Raw genomic sequence first — 24,660 nt, 5'->3', positions numbered from 1 at the left:
ATTTCTCAAGCATTAACTCAATTATAATATCATGAATGGAGTAGCTAATCACATTTAAACATCATGATCGGAATTAATTTAAATAAATCAAAACAGAGTGACCAAATACTTCAATTGCATAAAAATGAATCCACAATCATATTTAAGACTTGCTACACCATAGCCCTTAATGGACTTAATTCATCGTGATGAGAGAAACATATGAAAAACTAGAATTCATGGGAAAAAAAAACTCAATAAACCAAACATGAATAATAATAGGAGTTCCAAAGAAAAGAGAAGAGAAGAAAAATTATGATGTCGATGATGATGAGAACGATGGTGTAGCGAATCGTCTTCACAAAACCTTATTCTCTCCTAAGCTTATTACAAACAAAGGAAAAACAAAATCAGAACAAAAAATAAAAAGAGGATAAGATATGTTTTATGAGATTCTAGGTCATTTACATAGGTTTCCAACTTATTTTCGGAGTGATCTGAGTCATTAAAACTGATCCGACGGCTCGAAACAATTTTAAAATCGCTAATTTGGATTTCCTGGACGAAGCTCCGTGCGGTGCACAGAGAGTTGTGCGCATCACGCATTGAAGCTCGCGGGTGGTGCGCGGAACGCGCATAGTCCTCTGTGGAGAATGACAAACTCTGCGCGGCGCACAAAGGGTACCGTGCAGTGCATAAAGGCCTAGAGCCTTATTTCTTCGTGTCTCATCCTCCGTTTTGACTTGATTTGACTCTCGATTGCTTCTTTTTGGAAAATGACTCCATAGTCACTATAGTAGCTTGTATGCTCATTTGAACCTAAGAATCATCATAAATACATAAAAACCATCAAAACCACCCGAGATCTCAAAATAATCCAAGTCCGAAAGCATTGATTATCGCGTATGAAATGCTCATATCAACAATTTTTAGATGCGATATGTCATATCAAAAAGTTGCCTCTATGTGACCATTTGATGCAACTTGTCGCCTCCAAAGGTATCTTCGAACAACATAAACATGATGATTTTTAAGTTGATTTTTCGAATTGGGTTTCGTATTCGACATTTCCTAGTGGATATTCTATTAGAACTAGTATTTATTTCTTATATTTTTATTCAATGATTTCTAATTAAGTGTTGAATTATTGTAGGGTATTTATGTCTTGTAATATTCGGCTGCCAAAGCATGAGCAATACAAGGGGGACTCTAAAAAAACCAACAAGCATTGTTCTGGTAATTAAAAGAAGATCAAGTTAGAATGTGAATGACATCATTTCTTTCTCGGGGAGTGAAGCAACTCCAGTAAGCACCAACTATCATAAGCAAAAGACGGATATCAAAGATGATGGGCTCGATATTAAGAGGTGTGTTGCGGGAAGTGATCGCGTTGGGGAAGGAAGTCAATCACTTTCGACCAATTCCACATGGATACCGTGTGTTTTTTCAAATAGTATACCTTTGCGGACAGTAAAGGATGCAGCCACCAGAAGATCATGAGAAGTCGGGAGATGGTTACAAAGTTTTTTAAAATAGTATACCTTCGCGTACAGCAAATGATTTAGCCACCAAAGGATCATGAGAAGTTGGGAGATGGCTGCAAAAAGCACCAATGAAGGTTCCGTCGCTGCCCCTCACAATACATGTGAATCCCGTTCTAGCCCTATTCCCCATAGTGGACGCATAAAATACATTTTGAATTTACCGGCATTCGAGGGGACCCACCTTGGTTTAGCTCAAGGAGTGACGATCCGGTGGGGACGATGGCTCCGGGTAGTGTGGAACTCATGGAGCCAAGTCATGACATTCTTTGGAATGAGAGCCACCAGCTGGGCGTCACTACCATGTGCGAGATCATTTCTAGCATTCCAAAGAAGGAAGAAAATCGCCACAAAATGCTCCCATTCTTTGCGAGAAAGCCGCGGCCAAATATCGATGACAAGATCTTCCGTTGGTGAGGACGGGAGCAAGGGACTCGACGACGAGTGAGTGCCTCAAAAGTCGGAAGGCTGTTGCGAATGAGACTCTAAATGATCTTCAGCTTCGGTAGAGTATGCAAACTCCACATATTCTTTCATAAAGTAAGTGATGACGATGGGCATGGCAAAGTAGAAACACGCTCAGAGAGGAGTCTATAACCTATTTTCAATGTGTATGTCCCTGAGATGTCATGGTGCCAGAGAAGCGAGGCTAAGGGGGATCAACATGATGCAATTAGCATTTGGGGGCCAAAAGATGTCGGGGGCCCGCGACTCGATCCATGTACACGAGGCCTCATCGATCAAATCAGCCACCAAGAGTTGATCTTGTCCCAAAGAAGGGCTGATGATGGGGGGAAAAGCTAGGATGGCGGAGGAGCCCGCGGTCGGAGAAAGCTTTTATACAAGAGCTGTCTTTGACATGCCATTGAAGCCCCAATTCGAGAGCATCTTGGCCCTAGATGAGATATCGCCAGAGATATTAAGCACCAACTTTGATGTTGGGTGATAGTAAAGAGTTAGTGGGAAAATATTTAGCTTTAATACATTGGCATCGAGAGACGTGCGCCTCAAGATCAGTCGCCAGCCTTGCTTAGCCAACATTGCTTGGTTGAAGTAACCAATATCCCAGACTCCAATGCCTCCCTTAGATTTTGGGAGGCAAAGCTTATCTCATGACTCTTAATGAATTTTACGATCACCGCTCCACCAAAATCTTGTCATAATGGACACTATCTCCTCACAAAGGCTCGACGAAAGCTCAAACAGGCCCATAGAATAGGTGGGGAGAGCAAGGTAAACAACCTTAATCAAAGTTTCTATCCTAGCTTGAGAGAATAGTCAGTGCCGCCACGAGGTAAGATGGGATATAACCTTGTCAAAGACCATTTGAAAGACAATCTTCTTCTTTCGGCCAATGAGATAAGGCAAACCGAGGTAGCTATCTAGGATGGCAGGCATAGAGATACCAAAAGGATTGTTAAGGGCGTTTCTCAAGCTATCGTCGATGTTCGGGCTGAAGTCAATGGCCGACTTTTGAAAAGTCATGATCTTCCAATGAAAGGAATGTCCCGAAGACCGCAGTCATCAAGGAAGATCCCAAAGTCGATCATACCCAGCCTTAGATTTTTCGAGCCCCAACTTTATCGCGATAGTCAAGGATTCATTGAAATTTTCAAAGCAACACCACGGGTGGTCGGAGAGGTCGTGAAGACGGTGGAGAATGCGTAACAGTGGTGTCTTTGATTGCGAAAAAAATACTCGTAAAATCTTGTAAGACGCCACACCCGGCTGAGAGGATCAGTGATGACATAATCGATGTGCCAAAGCGAGGAGTTTCGAATGTCTACCTTCCCATCGCTATGCAAAAGAATGAGTAAACCGTCGTTGGAACCATGACTATCGACTGGAAGAGAGTTAGAAAATCCCAGACGAACACCATAGTCTTTTGCTCGACTACCGTGAAGTCTAGTCTCAAGGGTATCAAAATGGTGGGTTATGGTGGGAGAGTAAGGGACAATGAGATAGTCAGGAGATTAGGGTCGAGCGAGGTATTGGGACTGTGCGTCGAATTGGGTAGTGGCAAGGATTCATGAGTTAAGCTAGAGGGTGGTGGGTCGTGCGTGAAAATGCGGATCTCCCCAGGTCTGATTGGGTCATTAAGAGATCCAAACCCGATAGGTATTTTAAGAACAATTTAAAATGAAGGTTGCTCATTTGGAAAGTGTGATAAGGTTGGAGAGTTGAGATTAGTGGAGAGAGAAATTCGGGGATAAATGTGGGATTGAGAATTAATGTGGGATTAAGATGAATAATTTTGATCCGAAGATTGGGTAGAAGTCAAGAGCGAAACTTTTGGATTTTGAATTGCAAGTATGGACATGGGAGGAAGTTGCATTATTTGTGAAAAGTTTTGAATTGAAGAAGAAGACGTGGATTGAAGGTGTTTGGGAATAGGACTTTGGTTTGAAATTTTAAAAGAAAGTACGGGATTTTGGGAAAGTGCATCATTTAGGGAAGGTGTGGGATTTGTGGGATTGGAATGGAGAGGCCGCGTCGATGAATTGGGTTTGACTAGGGTGGAGGGTTGCTTCTCTGGGGTTGTGACTGGTGGACGGGAAGTGTTCTACTAGTACGAGCTGGAGACTAGGGCCGCTCAGGAAAAGGCCAAAGGGGAGAGCGGGATTATCAGCATATGGGCAAGCTTGGAAGTCGCAGAGAGTGTGCGAGAGTAACCTACATCGGAAACAAAACAATGGAAGCTTCTCGTATTTAAAATCAACCAATTTAACCTCGTTGGCCGTTCTTTCCTAGATTAGTTTTTTAGCCACGCCGGACTGGTGTTCTGACATCAAACCGAATACGCACACGAAGGAATCGGCCAAAGCTAAACCCTCTGTCATCGCAATCACTTTCCAGAATAGTCCCTACTTGATTGTCTGAAAAAATTCCAATGGTCCGCGTCATGGCGAATACCGGAAGGCCATGGATTTGGAGCCAGAAACACGTGAACCATAAGTCATCCTCACCGAAGTTATCGACGGAGGGGTCTTTAAGAATAAGAAGAGCCTCATCGAAATTCCATGGTTTGTTGGCAATAACCATCGTTCTGTCAAAATCGAGCGATAAGTTGAACATAAACTTGTCGGCCGCCATTTGGGAGATGTCGAGGGAGCCTTTTGGATTCCAAAAGGATTGAAAGAGATCCTTGAAAAAATTCCATGAGAGTTTTCCCTAAAATAATCTGAATCAAACTTCTTCTTTCCCTTCCAAAATTCAATCGTTTTCAACACTCACAATCTTGTCTTAGCCGGAGAGGGAGACTCCTTGTAACTTTCCGGTCATGTCTTCCATGGGTGGAGAATAGGTAAAAAAAAAGGAGAAATTGCCCCATTTGCCACCTATTTGATAACAATTTTCCACTTTTCACTAAACCATAATTTCGCCCAAAAGCCACCATCACATGTGTAAAAAGTCAAGTTTGCCATTCACTATCTATTTTCTTAACAAATTTATCTTCACTCCCGAAATGAAGACATAATTCCTTTTTAGGTCTCAGTCACACTCTCTCTCCTCCTTTGTCCATCTATTCTCTCTCTCTCTCTCTCTCTCTCTCTCTCTCTCTCTCTCGTCCATTCCATCTCTTCTCTCTCTCGTCCAGATCTTCTCTCTCTCTCTCCCTCATCTCGTCCAAGCTCAGAAAACTCGTGAACACAGCTCAGAAAAGTCATCGGAGGAGCTTAGTTATTGTCGGATGAGCATTCCGAATCTCATCCCAAAAAAAGAGAAGTTACAATCCACGAAATAAAGCCCTAGGTTCGTTGTTTTTTTATTTTCCGGGTATAAAAAAGCTATTTGTCTTCAAATAATGAAGTTTTTGTTGTTTAAAAGCTTGGGTTTGTTATGGGTATGTTATGTGATTTTTTAAGATGACGATCATTATTTGTTGACATCTATGTCAACAATGTTGACTTTAGATGTCTTCCTTTTTCGAGTACCAACGGCCTTCGTCGTCCTTACTCTTCCTCACTCCAATCTTGAGCCATGTCTCCATTATGAGGTCGTCTTCAAGAGATGTTGAATCTAAAGGAAGAGACAGCGTAATCTTTTGTACCCGATCGACACCTCTTACCAACTTCATAAATGGCATCGGGACTTAAGTTGAAGTGTATTTCTCGGGAGGTCGAATGAATCTTGTTGGTCGCTTCGGTGAATCTTCTATGTTTATTGGCACAAGCTACCAAGAGTCCCGATTTTCCTTATCTCGAGCATTGTTAATCTCGTCCTCCATCTCCTGTACTGTTTTGCCTATAGGAACCGAGCCAACCCATATTAGTTGACTGTCATCATACATCTCCTCCTCATACTGTTCAGCATCCAATTGTAACATGCGAACTTTAGATTGTGATTCAGTCAATTCGTCTTGTCAGTCTTCTATTTAGCTCTCTTCAACAGCATTTCTGTCACCTCCTTGGGACTCTTAAACAGGGCCTATAAACAAGAGAATAGACATTACGTTAAACATATTTCAACAAATAATGTTGACCATAGATGTCAACATTGTTGACATAAAAAAAAAAGATAAGTGAGTAAAGCAAATGCATTAAGGAAAGAGAAACATGTTCGAATTACCTTCATCGGTTTGTTTCTTCCCGTCTCCTTCCATCTGTTCTGAATCGTCTTTGTCTCTCTTCTCTTCATCTTGTTTATCTTCATCTCCATTTTCATCATCTCCCTTCTCATCGTCATCTTTTTCACTTCATCTTTCTTTTCTTCTTCGTCTTCTTCCTCTTCTTCAACTTCGTCTTCTTCTCGAGGCACCGGCTCTTCTTCAACTTGTCGAGGGACCGGCTTGACAATCTTGCGGGACAATTCTATAAACTGTTCATTCATACTTATCTTGAATGAATTGAATTCATGTTTCATGTCTATCTTAAACAAGCTCCACTCTCCTTTCAGGTGGTTGACCGTGTCTTCGACACTCTTCAATCGAGCCTGTGAAAAATTAAAGATGTGATAACGTGTAATTGATAAGCCATATGTTATGTTCTCTACATGTTAAAGATCAGTCCAGTTAAATACCTCGGAGTCGGTGCTTGGAACTGCTTGAGCAGTTTTGGATGGGAGGGACGTGTCTCCAGCTGATTCAATCCGAGCCTGTAATATCAACAATAAATGTCTACAATTTATCAATAATGTCAACATCTCTTTCAACAAAACTCCATGAAGAAAATAATTACCTCTGCTTTGCCTTTTTGGTTTTTCTTCTTCTTCTTCAAAACTGACTTAAAAATGTGATCCTCACCGATGACGTTGAAAGCTAACTCCTCCGATTGAAAATTGATGTTTTGGAATGTGTTTTTCAAGACATGAGTCACCGATTTCCAGCGTCGCATCAGTGGAATAGCTGTTTCCGACACTTTGTCACACAATGCGAGTGACGTGAACACAGGCATCGTCTCGAATGCCCAAATCTATAGTGGATACAGAAATGAGGGATAGTTGATCTTTCCTTTTGAGTCGGACTTCCCGCCAACATTCTTCACATACTTGAGGGCGCTTTCGTGAAAGAATTTCCAAACCACGTTACCCCACGGATATTTGTTAAACTAGTTTAAGTCCTCGACAAGCTTAATGTACGACAAATCGGGAATGTTGGTGTGGCTGGGTGCACCGAGGATGACGTTGCATAGGAAGTGAAGGATTAAGAACTTCACCCGCCTCTCGGGATTGTCCCACCCTTTGCTCTCCTTCAGTTTAGAAGTCAACACCGCCCATGACTTCAGCATGCTATTCTGAAAAATGTCGGAGTACAAACCACCGTCAACAATTTCATTGTACTCGGGAGCTTCAAAGTTGTCGATGACGCGGAGACCAGTGATTTCCGCGAAGTGTTTTATCGTGAAAGCACGTGGTTGTCCGGCAACCTCAATAAACAGTGCATCTTTGCACTCCTCTTGGCCATCATACCTACCAACCCTCATCAGCAAGTGGTTGATAATATTCAAAGATCGGTTGATTTTCGGCAGTTGAAGAAACTGGCCAAAGTAGGAATTGCTAAACAAGGATCTCTCTTCTTAGGTAATATCCGCAGCGTCCTCGAATTTCTCGAGGGATCCAAAGAAACTGAAATTATGGTCTACAATGTTCCCTTCGGGAATAAATCTCGACCAACCCTGAAAATAACGATTAACAAGTAAGGAAATGATATGAGAATCAGGAAAAAAAACACTAAATTGTTGACATATATGGTCAACATTGTTGACATCTATGTCTACATTGTTGACAACTATGTCAACATTGTAGATGATGTCAACAATGTTGACATAGATGTCAACATTGTTGACATAGATAGGACTGTACATCGGGTTGGGTTATTCGGTTTTATACTTTTGACGGACCCAACCCGATGCATTCGGTTTGTCAATTTGAAAACCCAAACCAAACCGCTAAAGGTATGTGAACCAAACCAACCCGAACCAAAAAAGATCGGGTTGGTTTGGATTGGTTTGTTTGGGGCGGTTCGATTCGGTTTGTTCGGGTTCACCGTAATTTAGTAATGTAAATAAGTGTAAAACATTAAGCAAAAATCAATAGAAATATTTAAAGCAAGTCTATAAAAAAAATCAAAAAGAAAAAAAAATCATAGGAATTAGAAAATCGCCAAAAATAAATAAATATTTTTTTCTTTTGATCATGAAAAACTCAAGTCTTATGCAGAAAATAAAATAAAAAGGAACTCAAGTCCGTTGCTCTTTGCTAAAGTTCACGACGACAAAGACCTACAAAACAAATAATTAATAATAAATTAATTCGAATTCTCATTGTAAGATCATGAATCATATATCATATATGTTTTATTTTTACCTTGATAATGACAATATATTTTGTTTAAAAATAAGACCCAGAGCCCGAGCCAGAAAAAGAGCATGACCCTCCTGATTCGAAGTTAAGAGTCCCTGCTAATATCTCTGCAATTACAAAAGTACAAAAGAATATTGGAATAAAATGTTGTTGATATATGAATAGTTTTTTGGGGCTTCTAATATTGGAATGAGGTTATAAATTACATGTTTTCACGATCGATTCGGAAGATTGTAGATTTTTTACTTCTTCTTTCAGTTCTTCCACAATTAGTGACACATCATCGCCAATCAACCAATCCCTCAAACAAATCAAAGCTTCTAGCATTCTTGGGTGCAAAGAACTTCGGAATTTATCAAGAACTCGACCACTTGTAGAGAATGCTGATTCAGAAGCAACGGTTGAAACTTGAGCTGCTAAGATATCTCGAGCAATGGATGATAACGTTGGATACTTTGAGCTATTCAACTTCCACCATGAAAGTATATCAAACTCAGCAGACACAACAAGCGGCTCGCGTGATTCCATCAAGTATACATCAACTTCGTTCCTAGCACCATGACTGTAATCACAAGTTTCCATAAGTCTACTCAAGATGGCCGAAGTACAACTCTTGTTTTGAGGAATTGGCTGCGATTGAGACAATTGTTTTTATTTGGTAGACGTATGGTTCTCATTGTAAAACTTCAACAAGTCTTGCAACTTCTCTTTAATTCGAAAGCACACCATATCAGCCTCCATCGTTTCACCGATTGCTATTTCGATACAAACCTTCACAAGTCCCATCTTGTATCGAGGGTCAAGAACAGCGGCAATAATCAGCATGTCATTGATTTTTTCCGCATCACCCCAATACTTATCAAACTTAGCCTTCATGTTGAAAGCCATGTTTCTTAAAATACTTGTTTGTGCTGACTTTAGTGTTGTTAACAACTGTCGAACTTCATAGATTTCACGGAAGAACAAATTCGCCGTAGTGTAGTGTGTCCCGCTGAACTTCAATGTTACCTCGTAGAATGTCTTCAGGAAAGTAACATACTCTTTTGCTACTTTCCGTTGGAGGCCCTTTCCGTTGTTTCCCATCTTCATTCTCTCTAAAATAGTTCTCGTAATTTCCATCAACCACCATCATATCAAATGCCTTTGGGTATTTTAGTGCTGTCTCTAGCATAAGATATGTCGAGTTCCATCGGGTGGAAACATCTAAGCACAAACCAGCCTTAGAGTCGATTTTTTCTTCAACGACGCATTCTTCAAACTTCTTTGCTCTAGTTGTAGAAGACCGAACAAACTTCACTGCATTTCTGATCATCTCAATAGAATCATCGATTTCCTTCAAACCTTCAGTTACGATCAAATTCACTATATGAGCGCAGAAACGAATATGAAAAGACTTACCATCCAGAAGAACACAACCGGGGATGTCTTGTAGTCTTTTTTGCAGGTAAGTCAACGCTGTATCATTTAAGGAAGCATTATCGACTGTGACTGAAACTACTTTTGTAATTCCCCATTCGCGGATACATGTCTCGAGCTCTCTTCCAATAGTATCTCCTTTGTGATTCGGAACAATGAAAAAATTGATGATCATCTTATGCAACTTCCAGTTGTCATCTATAAAGTGAGCGGTGACACACATATAGTTTAGATTCTGAATAGACCTCCATGTATCTGTAGTTAGAGACACTCTATACTTTTGCAAGATTGTCTTCATATTTTTTTTTTCTTCCAAATATGTTTGATACACATTTCTAGCCACTGTAACTCGAGAAACAAGAGCAAGTCTAGGCTGAATGGTGGAGCAAAATTGTTTGAAAAAACAATTCTCAATGTGCTTGAAAGGTAACTCGGCACCAACTATGTACTCAACGCAAGCCCTCCTACCTTTTTCCTTAGTGAAGTTAGCGATCGTCAAATTACTAACCATGTCACCACTCTCGTTTTTGTGTATCAAAACTGTTTGCTTTGGATCATCTTTCTCCTGTCTTCCCGGGAATTTTTTGCACCTTCCCATATGAGAATTCAAAGTGCTCGTACCATGCTTCTTTCCATGACATGCAAAGTCTTCTTGACAATAATTACAAATAGCCCTCAAACCATTTGGAGTTTTGACAAAATGGTTCCATACCTCAGATCTTCTTTTAGGCTTTCTCTTCCCCAAAGTTGTTTGACTACTTTGAGTGTTGTTTGTAGTTTCATCATCTTCCTCGTGATCACTTATTGGAATTGGCTCCAAAAAAGTATCCATTGTAGTCAAAGGTTTGTATTAAGAAATTAAAAATAACAAAAAGCAATGATTACTCGGTTCAAGACTAAGTGTAAATCAAAAATAACTACAAAAAAGTCAATAATAACCAATACACGAGCTTTGGCATAGCTTTACATACACATTAGAGTTTTGGCATAGCCTTACATGCACATTATTTATATTAAAATATATATATAAAGCAGAGGACATACTCTGTTATTTTTACAGTACCGAGGAATACCTATATAATTTTACAAAATTACATGAATGCCACAAATCATTTTTCTCGGTGCAAGTAGAGAGAGTAACCTCACTAGTACAAAAAACATCATTGGGTGTGAATCACGGGTGATCGCTATCCACCTCCACCAAATCACTATAAAGTTTCAGAACCTCTTCGGAGTGAGTTGTTCTGCAGGGTGATTGGGATAAAATAGAATCACGGGCACTCAACAGTCTTGCAAGTGTAAGCTTCCCAATCTTACTGCAAAAAATAAGAGGAGACTTTTGAATAATAAAAATGATAGCCAAAACAACTTACTTACTACTCTATCTCAGACAGTAACTCCCTAAAAAGGGCTATCTCATTATCTATTGTCTCTATGCACCATTTAGGAACTGAAACACATCATATTATATGAAGGATATAGCATCAAAAGACCTCTATAATATGAAGAATAGATTATAAACTGAGAACAGAACATCAAAGACTTTTATTTTCATAATATTATCAGTATAGTATTACTAGCTTACTCTAATTTCTTTGAGCCAATAGATAGTAGAAATACTGTCCAGGTAGTATCGGTGGCGTACTTCAGAGCAAAGAGCCTGCAATGCAAAAGTCCCCCAAAATTAGTCAACACAACACACAAAGAAAAAATCATACAAAAAGTGAACTCAAATATTTCCTTTCTTTTTTTTTTAATATGAAAACTGCTTCGTTACTCCACAGTCTCACAACAAATAACTTGTCGCACAAGGGACGGGTTTCTCCAACAAAAAAGAACCCAGATATCGAGAATTGCAAAGCCCATCGACAGATTTCATGAGCATCATAATTAATGATCCTATGGCTCCACACAAAGGTTTACAAAATTAAAATCACCAAGTATCGAGCCTTAATGGATGCCTTGGTATGTACGTGAGAGGGAGCAAGTATTAAAACCTGCTACACGCACTTGCAGGTACCCAAAGAAAAAAATACCTGAGATATGATTTTGCTTTTCATAACTAAACAAGAGATATTTTTGCACAATGCGTCAGTAACAAAAAAAAATGGTAGTTTCCGAAATTCAGGGAGTAAACTTGTTTTAGTTTCATTTGATTATACACTAATTGCAGAAAGAGGTAACAAACAGACCAGAGTATGAAATATATATAAATGATACCCCTTATATTTCACTATATGGACTTTGTTTCGCTATGAAGACCTTGCTAATTCAACGTTATTTCACTCTTAACATAACAAGCAAAATGAAAAAGAAATCACTAGCGATAATCTGGTGTGAAAGGAAGTCCGCAAGGAGACAGGTGTGACTGCAAGTAATTATTTATTTCTGTGTAACAAGAACAACATACTCAATTCTCCATTTATTTAACCCTACACGAGAATAAACCAAATGGCTCGTCCAATTATTTTTCTTGATGAAGTAGAAAAACTAACCTGCTGTAGAAGCACAAGACTGCTTTCGTCCTTGTTGTAACACGAGTGATCGCTATATAGCTCCTCCAAATCACTGTAAAGTTTCAGAACTTCTTCGGAGTGAGCTGTTCTGCACAGGGTGATTGGGATAAAATAGATTTGAGAAGGTATTTGAGTTCACTATACAATTTACTGAAATAATATCACCTCAAATCTTACTGCCATATCTTCACAAAACAAAACATGCATAAGATGGTACACAGATCAATACATCGAACACATAGAGGTCAATTTTTTTTACTTACAGAGAGAGAGATATGCAAAGTTTCAACCGACAAGAAAAAATCGAGCAGAGTTTGTGTGCTAGCCAATATGTAACTCCCTTCTCATCTCCTGCTTTTGGTGTTTGAAAAAACTAAAACAAAAAAAGAGTTCGATTTGATATCAAAATTCAAAAAAATATTCATAATCAATTCGGCAATATTCAAAACAGATTCGTAAGAAATCTCATATTCAAAACAATATTCATAAACAGATTCAAAACAATATTCATAATCAATTCAGCAACTCACTAACCACACAGGCTCAAATTGTAGCGACTGTGAAAAAACCAATACCCCTGGTACGATACGAATAGAGGTAGCGACGGTCGATCAAATACCCCTAGGTCAGACGAGAGGGAGGGCAAAAAAATTTATATGGTATCGAAGTCGAACTATCGATCAAATATATAGTGAAGAGAGGTACTGAATTAGGGCTTACCTCGGGTTAGGTCGGTGTGACCCGCGATTTTGGCGACGAGAGCCGAATCCGTCCGACGAAGGCCTTCGGCTCGGTTCGGTGCAATCCGAAACTGATCGGGTCTTCGTGGGTCGACTTCGTCGGATCAGCGGAGTGGGTTGGAGGGCCGGTTTACTCAGTTCGTCGGTTTCGGGTCACAGTCCTAGACATAGATATGTTGACATCTATGTCAACATTGTTGACATAGAGGTCAACTATTGATATAAATGTCAACAATGTTGACATATATGTCTACAATGTTGACATCGATGTCAACATTGTTGATTTCTATTCAGAGACAAATACAACAACAATACAGACCGATTCCTATGTTCATAGACAAATATTCCAATAAGTATTCAGAGATGAAATCACCAAAAAATATTCAGAGACAACCCGATTCCCATGTTCAGAGACTAATATTCCAAAAAATCAAGAAAATTTCATCAACAACACTAACCCAAAATTAATCAATAAAATCGAAATAAAATAGGGATTTTGGATCGAAGACTAACCTCCTTTGTAGTTCCCATATTTGTACGAGGTTTTTTGACGATTTTGGGAACGAATTCTTCCTCTTCCGTGTCTGACGAACCAGCGGTGATGTTCTTCCTCTTTGGCGGCTTCTTCGCCGTGATTTTCGTCCTGGGTTTGGATGAAGTTGTTGTTTTCCTTTTCCGAGCCGGCTTTGGACTTCCCGGCTCCTCCGGGGCTTTATTTATCATCGTCCGAGGACTCTGACGCGGGGGTGTCCGATGCGGGGGTGATGGGTTTGAGTCCGCCATTTTTCTTCGATCGATGATAGGGTTCGGGTGAGAAGTGATGGGTTTGAGTTTAGTGGGTTGAGAAATGAGATTGAGAAGTTATTGTAGAGATGAAATGGGTGGATTTGAGTCGACGGTTTCACGGTGGTTACATGCAGTTACAGAGAGAGAGAAGTCCGACGGTTTTGAGAGCGGTTTTGACGTGAGAGAGAGGGAAAATTTGAGTTTGAGATGAGAAAAAAAGAGGAGTTTGAGTTTGAGATGAGCGGTTATGTCTTCATTTCGGGAGTGAAGATAAATTTGTTAAGAAAATAGATAGTGAATGGCAAACTTGACTTTTTACACATGTGATGATTGCATTTTTGATGAAATTATGATTTTAGTGGAAAGTGAGAAATTGTTATCAAGTAAGTGGCAAATGAGATAATTTTCCAAAAAAAAATGACCCTTTACGCGTAGGTAGAGAACACTCTTAGACACGGACGAGAGGGAAAAAAATACTATATAATATATAAGCAATATCATTAAACTTATGTTAAAAGAGATTATAATAATTAAAAGTGACAAAAACGATTATTATAAACGTAACGAACTGCTGGTTTAATTTTTTTCTTTTTTATTTAACCGAAAACACAATCTTTTATTCCCACTATATACGTTGTTCACTTCACGAGAGGTGCAGAGAAAACTAAGATGTACCCTCGTGTCGGTAAGTATCTCTCTGGCGTGTGGGTCCCACTAGCGTTCTCTTTCACTCTCGTTCGTTGCCTCAAATATCAGCCCCTCCCGTACTCCCTCTCACTAAACCTTCTTGACGGCGACGTTTCTAACTTATACCTCTCTCTCTCTCTCTCTCTCTCTCTCTGCACATCTCAAAAAGCAAAAAAAAATTATTGCATCTGTGCATTAGTGTCTTTGACAAGTCAATGCTCTGGTAACATTACCTCTCCACAAAACCCTAGCTCTCTCTCTCGCTCTGTATCTCCAACTCCAGATTCTCGATCCATTCTCTCAATAGCACTCTCCAAGTGTACATGGACGACGACGGAGATAGCGCGGGAAAGTCCGATCTAGGTCGCGGTGGATTCTCCGCCGCCGATTACTTCTTCTCCGACAGAGAGAGCAACATCCTCAGCGAGTTCGGCTGGGCCGATCATTACAACGACAACGACGAAGATCTCCTCAGCGAAACGACAACGGCGATCATCGGCGCCGCCGACCGATCCGCCGTAGCAGAGGCGAGCTCGGCGGCGACCGGATCGGCGCCGAACAACGCGTCCGTGTCGTCGACATCGAGCGAGGATCCGCCGGAGAAGTCTACCGGCTCCGGCGAGATACCGTGAGTGGGTTTGATTAAACTGTAATTATAGCTTGTTTCTTTTTTTTTTTTCTTCCTTCTCGAGGAAAACAGAATAAAATAAAATTTAAATAAATAAAAATTTTGTGGCGTGCTTGGGAAGGAGAGTGACAGTGCAATCCCGCGTCCGTACAGTTTGCTAGCATGCAAGTTGATAAGAACGCGGTATTTTCGTAATTTCGCTAACAATAATAATAATATCTCACAACAAACAAACAAACAAACAAACAAAAGCAAGTTAAAATGGAGAATCGGATATAGAGTGGGTTAATTCTTTCAATATTTACCGATTTTTTCAGCTCTCAAGCACCGCCGTTATTGCGGCGGAAATGGCGTGCCGTATTTTTTTGGGTAATGGAATAAATCCGTGCGCTTTGTGGGTCCTAATAATTTATTTTATCTTATGTCTGAAGAAATTTCGAAGTTATTTACGCATATTACATGAAATCTTTTTTTTTTTTTTTTTTGCAGGGAATATAAAATATCATACTGAAATTTCGCAACTATTTACGCACATTACTTTGTGTGTTATACTCATAAAACATTACTGACAAATATGTAGTAATTTACCTGCTCTTTTATTTATTGTAGGTTTAGTGAAAGGCTTTATTCCTAATCATTTATATGTTTTCAACTGTTTTCTCCTGAAAGTTTAACTTCTTGGAGTTTTTTTGTTTGCTCATTATCACCTGCAATATTATTAACTCGAATATTTAGTCATATTTTGTGTTGGTTTTCTCATGATAGATTTTTCTTTTTGGTATGAATTAAGGGTTTCATGTGTATAGAACGTACGTTATCACACATATGAATGCTCATTCAATATATAAATTATATACAATTAATGGTTAACGTGTGTACTGACGAACTCAGAATATGTGATTCATATTCTATATATATTGAAATTAATCAAGCACATTAGGTAGACATGTAAGAACTTTATTACCCCAATTAAATGCGAGCCATGGCACAGCATGACAACCTAATATCAGTGATGATCCACAGAATATAGAATGTAGGTAATTACTTGAATCACTTGAATGTTTTTTATTTACTATTTAAGTACAAGTTGTCCTTGATTGTTTTATCTGTAAATCAATTAATCAATTAAAATTATCGGTCATATAAATCGCTACTAATTATAACTGAATTACCGTTAAACGCATATACATGAACTTAATTAGATGTATATGTGTACGCAGTTCTTCTTTCTCATCTAATTAAATTTTCAAATGATTGGTTACTTTCGGTAAAAAAAAAATAGAGTTTGTTCACTGACATAAAAATAATAGTTTAGCTGTAGTTGGTTGAGTAGTCAGTGCATGTATGTATGAGTGACACTTTTATTAGCCGCTTTCTTTCAATTATATTCCGGTAAAAACAAGTTATTAATTATTTGTAGTAGACTACATGATTTATCTTACACATGCATGTTATATTTATTATTGACCAATGTAATTTAGCAGGAATAAGGTGAAAAAGAAAGGGCAAAAGCGAATTCGCCAACCCCGATTTGCGTTTATGACAAAGAGCGAAATTGATCATCTTGAGGATGGTTATAGATGGCGAAAATATGGCCAAAAAGCTGTTAAAAATAGTCCTTTTCCAAGGTTTGCAATCTGTTTATATAGATGTGTATGGATTTCCATTTCTTCTACCAAGTATTCTTTTCACATTACTCTTCAAAACCCTATTCTTTTGCATTTGATCGATATATCAATAGCATATTCCCATTTCATCTATGCTTGGTCTTAACTTGTTTACATATACTTCCTTCTAGAAGGATATGAATTCTTTATCCCTTGTTTAATCATGGCTCTATTCGCAATAGTATGCCATTTTTTTCGCTTTTTGGTCCAACTCTCTTGATTAAATATTGTCTTCACAATTAGTTGTACTATAAGATATGGTTTCTAATTCTCTGTGGTTCCTTTAGTATGAATTCTATACTTATGTTCTCTATACTTTAGCCACTACCAAACTACACATGTCTTCTAATAGACTTAATACTTTTTTTTTATTCACACTAAACAGAATCGTATACAAGACATAAATAACTTTTGATCTGCCCATAAATAATACACACAATTTTTAATTGAAAAATGCCTAGTGAATTCCTAAAGCAGAGAAGAATATGATACACAAGACTCTTGTATGTGACACAGAGTTCTCAGATCCGTACAAATTTTATAATACTAGGAAAAAGTATATCACTATACACTCTCTAGTTTGGTCAATAGTTGTCCAATCTCACACGTCTGCAAGGTGTAGGGTTAATTTAGGGTTTACCTTTTTTTTTTTTTTTTTTTTAAATTTCTATAGCATTATGCTAGTTTATAATATATATAATTTTAGTCACAAGTTGAGTGAGTATATAGTGCTCAAATTTAATTCATTAGAATATATATACAATTTTCATCAGGAGCTACTATCGGTGCACAAACAGCAAATGCACGGTGAAGAAAAGAGTAGAACGGTCGTGCGACGATCCGACGGTTGTGATCACGACATACGAAGGGCAGCACTGCCATCACAGCGTCGGATTCCCGCGAGGCGGGCCCGCCCACGACCCGGCCGCCTTGATATTCCCCGCCCATTTCCAGCCACCCGCCACATCAGCGTTCTATTACCCCGCTATTCACCGGAACATTGCGATCCCCGATCTCGCCGAGTTCGTGACGACTCAGTCGCCGAGTCAATCGTCAGTAATCGCAGTGCCTCCCGAAGAGAGTGTTATTAATTCGACGACTAGTAAGGACGATGGATTACTTGGAGATATTGTGTCTCCTGGGATAATGAGATGAGGTAATTAAATACATATTATATGTAGAAAGTTATATGTGTTTTATATAAACGTTAATGAATATGAGTTGACACTTTATGATATATAGTTGAGAGTTTAATATCAGATCGATTGTTTATTACTAATTTTTTCTCTAGCCAATAGCCATACGGTTATGGTAGGTCTTATTAGATTGATGGGTTAGGAGTTATTGCTTTATCATTTTAGTTAGTCTAAAGATTTGTTATAGTTTATAGAGCTATAGCTAGCCACTCAACTTATTTTTTTTGTTACTTAATATATATCCTTTTAAAAAAAAAACTTTAATATGTACCATTTCACACACACGCATACATACATATATATATATATATATAGAGAGAGAGAGAGAGAGAGAGAGAGAGAGAGAGAGAGAGAGAGCAAATACTATTAGTGCTCTACAATTGATTAGCCATAACAAATTTGAGTTGTTAAATAGCCGCCAAGTTTTTGTTAATTTTGCAAAATAACAATTAATAAAAGTTGTGGAGTATCAAATATCCAAAATACATTTCCTTGAACATTTTATAATTAAAAGAAAATATGAGATATTAAATAAGTTGATCATAGTCCTTATCTCTCACTCTCATGACCACATTGTCGCAAGCACGTGATGAATAACCCAGACAAGTCCTCGACGCGAAGAACACCATTGACGAGCCGAACTAAAAATTTGGTAATACTATTAATATCTGTAAACTTTAGTAAATAATGTTTATTTTCACTAAATAACAAAAATTATGTATCAAAATTAGCCTACAAAATAGATGACGGGTTACGAAAAAGGAGTACTCAGATTTATCCAGGCTATGTTTCTAACAAATTTACCACATTAACACAAATATACACAAAAATTCTGACATAATTACAAATTTACATACATATATGTGTATTAACACAAATAAACACATATAACTTGCTTTCATCTTTTTCATCTCTCAACATCGTCACCTATTTATGTTTGATGGTAAAGCATCCCACCTACAACGAATCTTCGCCACACCCCACGCCGCGACGAACTCCAGCCTCCTCTGCCTTGTGCAACGACCGAGCAGCGCTAAACTTAAATATGAAAAACAGGCTACAAAAAAAATCCAGATCTGAAAAATAAAGAATTTGGCCATGGATCTTATTATTCAAATAAGATCAAACACACAGATTTTTTTAATGTATAACACAATTATTTGGATAGGAATCCAATGTACAATCCACGGCGAGCGAAGATGATATCCAAAAATTGTACAAGCGTCTCCCCATGATATGGGACCTCGACAAGAATCCCACGGCTCGGCATCCTAAAGCGGAATCCAAGTTCAAGCGGATCTCTGAAGACTACGATATTCTCTCCGACCCCGTCAAGCGCCAGATCTATGACCTCCATGGCAAGGACAATATGCTTCCTTTTAGTCAGAGAGAGAGAGAGAGAGAGAGAGAGAGAGAGAGAGAGAGAGAGAGAGAGCTATTCATGTTTAAAATTTTAATTAATAATAAATAATTTATTTTTCATTAATATTTTTTTGAATATTTAAATAAAAAGGGCAAAATCGGAAGCAAATTCTTGGTTTAATTTCCACATCATCAAAATTGACTATTTAAACAAAAATCTCAAAACGTTGGCTAGTTTACAATTCTAATATTTCACGTGGTTTAGTTCGTGTAATTTTTCATAATCTTATTCATATAGTTTATGGCGTGTGTTTATTTTTTAGCATCTAATTATGATTATGATGATAATTATATAACAAAAAAAAGATGTAATATATATTAATATAATTATTTCTACACTCGACAGGTAAATTTTCCGGATTACGTCCCATTGAAAAGCCGAACCGAGAGCCTGTTTCCTTGCAAAATGGAATAGGGCTTCGGCATGCAAAATATTAATTATGAAAAATGAAATAAAATTATTTTCTATCATCATTTATTTTCGTATGTTTTTATTTTATTTAACTCAAAACTAGTTGTTGAAATTAAAATTAACGAATTAAATTACTTTTTCTATTTACAAAACATTTTACATATTTTCTTAATAAATATAAATGTTGTTTTTCATTATTTAGATCTTCTTTACAAAAATGAAAAATCGGAACCGACCACATTTTTTTTTAGGATCAGAATCTGACGACTCTAGGATGATGAGTTTTACTCGCACATTTAACCTATGAGGGAATCACATTTCGAAAAATCCCTAGAGACTACAAGTTAATCAATGGGTATTTTTTTTACCAATTTGATATTAAATTTATTTATAAAAATAAATAAATCTAAAAATAATATTTAAATAAAAGACTTAAATTAATAAATACGCATATTAAAATTGCTTAAAAATTCATAAATATAGTAATAACTTCAAACCGGTAGAGTATAGGTAGGGTCCTGAATAAAATCCTTAAAAATCATATCATACTCATATTCATATAATTTTTAATGGGTAATACTCGTAACCCATCCATTACTCATTTATGCAAGTAACACTCTATTCTTAATGGATAGGGTCTTGTGGGGTAAAATTAACATCCCCGGACCATACTATGGAAAATGAAAACTTGAACAAAATTACAAATTTGAAAAAAACTGCTAGGGAAAAAATTTATCCTTTGTTTTGGAAGTCTAAAAAGGGAAAAAAGAATAGAGAGCGGCAAAAAAGAGACACACCTATTGATCACACGTGTGCAAATTTGCTTGTATACTCATTTTCCAAAGAAAATAAACCTTGATTTTAGCTATAGAATGTAGTCAAAGATTATTTTCCTCAAATTTTCCTTAGGATCCTTTTCCTTAATCAAATAGACTAAAGAAAATGCGTCCTTAATCGAAATCATACATCTATTAGCGACATATGACATGATTGATTAGTTGGTGGTAGAATTAGATTATCCCGAAACAAAACTGATATATGTGAGATATTGAATAGTAGCAAATAATTATGTAATGGGTAATTGAATGTGTGTATGGTAGACCAATATATAATTATTTTATCTTCGTGATGTGAAGTGTATACAATTTTTTTTTTTTTTTTTTTTCCATTTTCCTTTGGTAAATATGTCATCACCATCAAGATATAGCCTCTCACTGGATAAAAATGAATCTTTATATTACTGTTACAGGATTTAGTCTCTCGTGGACTTCTATGTGTGTGTGTGTATATATATATATCCTATCTTTAAATTCAACATTTTTCCCACTCTTTTCTATTATGCTCTCTTATTGTGTCTCATCGATTCCAAAACAGCTTTTCATTCTAAAGGGAAGCCACTCCAGGCTTGACCATGAGCTTTTTCACAGCCCACTGGAATGTTCTAAGATATGACAACTGATTGAATTTTGATTTGCCTAAATATATATAAGCGTATCCTGTATATATATTTGTGGATGAAAAATGCTCGAGTACGCTTTTTCAATGAGATTTCTTACTGTTTGATTGAGCCGAATCATATCCACTATTCCGTTAGAAGCCTCTATACGCTGACACAGTGTTCGGATCCCAATTCAATAATTCACTACCCACTAAATTAAGGACTTTCTTTCCCTATACTTTTTTCCTCTTTTTTTAAAATTAAGATTGTAAATATTTTGTATATGAGATATCAAATAAACGGTTACAAAGGTGAATCCCATTTAAATTGATCTTTTCTCCACTTATCACTTTTTATTGATCTTATATATATATATATATATATATATATATATATATATATATGTATATGTATGTATATATATGTATATGTATGTATATGTATGTATATATCTCAAAATTCTTAACAATATACAGCCACACGCATATGCTTAGATCTTAATGATAGCTTATATTTTGGGATCAAATTATGATTTGCCTACATAAAACTTAAGTTTTCAATTGATGCACCAATTTTGTTTACCCCAAATTTCTTCATTTTAAAAATAAGATCTGTTTTTTTTTTTTTATTCATTTTAAATTCTTATGATGTTTATGTCCATAATTATTAGTATTTTCAATTTAAAACCTTACTATTATTCTAATTTCTACAAAACTTCCTTTGAAATCTTCATTGGTAATAATTTTTTAAAATCAAGCAATCGAATTCTATCAAAATTAATATTTTAAATCTAAGTTTTAGTTACTGACTCAAATCGGAATACAGTAAATATAAATTAAGAATTCAAGGAATGGCTGAGATCAACACCTTAATATTTTGCATCTTGTCTCGTGAATCGTAAAAAAAATTTCTTTTTTTGAGGAGCAATTAGTTGATCTTTTTAGAACACACAGTATAGCAAAATAATATCTTGCTTGATAGATCTAACTACTATGATTAATATTTGTTAAATTCATAGTCTATTACTCTATAAAAAAAAAATTTGTATACTGTAGAAAACGAATTGTGACCCTAGTAAAAATGCTATTTTGCAAAACATAATTGTCATATATCACGTGCTTATCTATCTAATCTAATGTTTAGATTGATAGTGCTTATTATCACCATTTTTTTTTTTAGCAAATTATCAACATTTTTAAATGCATGTATCTCAATTATTCGAGTTCTTATCACCATTCAAAATGCATGTACCTCTATAAACCCTATACATATGTAGCTCGTACTATAAAGCAGAGAAGCTTGTGGTTGTGCAGGGCCATGCATGCGTGTACTGTTAAAAAGTTAATAATATATATACAAAAAATGAATGATGTTGATTGTTTGTTTCTCAAACTTGGCACGAATTTCAAGAACTTAAATGTAGAGAAGTATATACCGTTTCATATTATTAAATTTTCTTATATATATATATATATATATATATATATATATATATTTGCTGCTCGAAGCCACATAGTTAAACTTGGCTTAACGGTAGCGGGACGGGGCGGAATCTCCGCTACCGTTAGGCACAGTAGCGGGAGCGGGAGTCCCGCTACTGTCACGGGACGGGACGGGAGTCCCGTTAGCGGGACTAACCGGTAACGGTGATCCCGTTAGTCCCGGCGGTCGAAAAAAAAGAGCTGTTTTTTTTAACGTTGGAATATAGCCGTTATACCCATTTCGGCCACTTTTTTAATTTTTTTTATCCATTTATTTCTAAAATCTATAAATACCCCCCATTTCATTCATTTTCTTCACACATTTCTCTCAAACTCTCTCAATCTCAATCTCAAATTCTCTCAAACTCTCTCAATCTTAATCTCAAATTCTCTCAAACGCTCTCAATTTTTCATGGCATCCTCATCCCACAACCAAGGAGGTCGAAGGGGAAGAGCTTCCCGAGGTCAACAAATGCACTGATTTGAAGAAAATTGGTTGCACTTGTCTCAAAACGTCCCCGACCAAAACACCGAATACAGTTTCGATCCAAATTATGTTGCTCCTACTTCCGGCCATTCGGAATTCACCGAAATTCCAAACACCCAAGTGCCATACTACCCTCAAATGGATCCCGAGCAACACTACAACAAATACTGGCAATAGCCACAAATTTTTTTTTCGGTAATAGCTGCGACAAGTCGTGGCTATTTAGCCACGACCTTTGAGGCTACATCGCAGCTGTTTAAATTTTTTGCTAAAAAAAAAAGCGGTCTTTCCTTGCTCAAATTTTCGGCAAAAAAAAAAAAAAAAAAAAGAGCGCCGCTGTGAAGTTATTTTTCGCGAAATGAGATATATGTTAAGTCTTTTTCTCATTAGCCCTCTCTCTCTCTCTCTCTCTCTCTCCAAATTCCATCTCTCTCCAAATTTCCTCGCCCAACCGCCGCAACGACCCCCCTCTCTCCCTCGGCCCTTGGCCCCGTCGACAGCCCACTTGTCCACCAGCCACCATGTCTCACCTCATCTGCTCTTCCCTCGGATCCATCGCCGAGCAAGGTAAACTTCTAAATTATCTTCTTTGGGTCGGATTTCAATAAACAAGTTAGGGTTTTTTTAATTGAGTTATGAAATTGAGGGTTATTCGATCATAGTTTGTGTTTATTGTTGGATGTCCATGTCAAATTCATTTATGTATGTGTGTGTATGTGTATGTACGTGTGAGTCCATGAGTGAGTGAGTGTTTGTGTGTGTGTACTGTTTTTGCGTGTGTGTGTTTGTTTTTTTTTTTTTTGGTTATGTGTGTTTATTTTGCAGATTCTCAGCCCCGCTCACAAATCCGTGTTTGAGCGAGTATGTGTTATGTATGCGAGTAAGTGTGTTTGTGTGTGTGTGTGTGTGTGTGTGTGTGTGTGTGTGTGTGTGTGTGAGAGAGAGAGAGAGAGAGAGAGAGAGAGAGAGAGAGTGTGTGTGTGTGGTATGTGGAGAAGATGAATAAAGAGCTAAAAGGTTAGGTGAGTAATGAATTTGTTCTCTGTATGTGTATGTGTGTTTGAATTTGTGTGTCTGATAGTGTTTTTTTTTACTGTGGTCTGTGGTACGTGTGTGTGAGAGAGATTTATACTTGGGAATGAGATGAAACTTGTGAGCCTTTATTTTCTTCTTTTGTCTCCAGGTGGAATGGTGTTCTTAATTGCTTTCCTTCTCAAGTTCACATCTAAAACAGATTTGGTCTTGTCTTGAGAATTGAATCTCTGATCAACGAGCCTATCCAAGCAGCCGCAAAGCCACCTCCGAACGCCCACCTCATGTAAGTCTATCGTGTGATGTGTTTGTATTATGTGATGTGTGTGTGTGTGTTCTCATCTCAGCCTTATGTATTGTGTGGTATATTTGAGTGTGTATGTGTTATGTGGTGTGTGATCTGTAGTGTAAGTATTATGTGTGTGTATATT

At 37.4% G+C, this 24,660-nt stretch overlaps 1 protein-coding gene and 2 long non-coding RNA genes across 6 annotated transcripts; 1 reads left to right on the top strand and 2 right to left on the bottom strand.

Moving 5' to 3' along the window:
• Window positions 1-10,724: 10,724 nt before the first annotated feature.
• On the bottom strand, window positions 10,725-12,341 carry LOC149402864 (uncharacterized). Its single transcript, XR_016296175.1, has 3 exons — window positions 12,233-12,341; window positions 11,323-11,397; window positions 10,725-11,053 (listed from the first exon to the last, which is right to left on the bottom strand). It is a non-coding gene; the product is annotated as an uncharacterized LOC149402864 (long non-coding RNA).
• A 173-nt stretch (window positions 12,342-12,514) lies between these two features.
• On the bottom strand, window positions 12,515-13,250 carry LOC149402863 (uncharacterized). The gene is made up of 3 exons (XR_016296176.1): window positions 12,974-13,250; window positions 12,788-12,874; window positions 12,515-12,626 (listed from the first exon to the last, which is right to left on the bottom strand). It is a non-coding gene; the product is annotated as an uncharacterized LOC149402863 (long non-coding RNA).
• A 1,356-nt stretch (window positions 13,251-14,606) lies between these two features.
• LOC149402862 (putative WRKY transcription factor 57) lies at window positions 14,607-21,347 on the top strand. 4 transcript variants are annotated; one of them, XM_089609683.1, is made up of 4 exons: window positions 14,607-15,094; window positions 16,576-16,722; window positions 17,535-17,917; window positions 21,166-21,347. In XM_089609683.1, the coding sequence occupies exons 1-3, from the start codon at window positions 14,790-14,792 to the stop codon at window positions 17,914-17,916; spliced, it is 834 nt and encodes a 277-aa protein (XP_089465809.1). In that variant the 5' UTR covers window positions 14,607-14,789; the 3' UTR covers window position 17,917; window positions 21,166-21,347. The 4 variants fall into 4 exon arrangements, with proteins under 4 accessions (XP_089465809.1, XP_089465810.1, XP_089465811.1 ...); XM_089609684.1 differs by lacking the exon at window positions 21,166-21,347 and adding an exon at window positions 19,726-19,906; XM_089609685.1 differs by lacking the exon at window positions 21,166-21,347 and having other exon boundaries at window positions 16,579-16,722; window positions 17,535-18,040.
• The last annotated feature ends 3,313 nt before the right edge of the window (window positions 21,348-24,660 follow it).

The sequence above is a fragment of the Urtica dioica genome, chromosome 3 (assembly GCF_054948205.1).
Source record: "Urtica dioica subsp. dioica isolate 48M chromosome 3, U.dioica_male_clone48M_v1_H2, whole genome shotgun sequence".
Classification (NCBI taxonomy): domain Eukaryota; kingdom Viridiplantae; phylum Streptophyta; class Magnoliopsida; order Rosales; family Urticaceae; genus Urtica; species Urtica dioica.
The sequence above is the reverse complement of the archived record's forward strand: the minus strand, read 5'-3'. Positions and strand labels throughout refer to the sequence as shown.

Coding starts and splice junctions, on each gene's coding strand:
- LOC149402862 (XM_089609683.1), top strand. CDS start 14,790: ATGGACGACGACGGAGATAGCGCGGGAAAGTCCGATCTAGGTCGCGGT. Junction 15,095..16,575: donor ACCGGCTCCGGCGAGATACC/GTGAGTGGGTTT, acceptor AATGTAATTTAG/CAGGAATAAGGTGAAAAAGA. Junction 16,723..17,534: donor AAAAATAGTCCTTTTCCAAG/GTTTGCAATCTG, acceptor AATTTTCATCAG/GAGCTACTATCGGTGCACAA.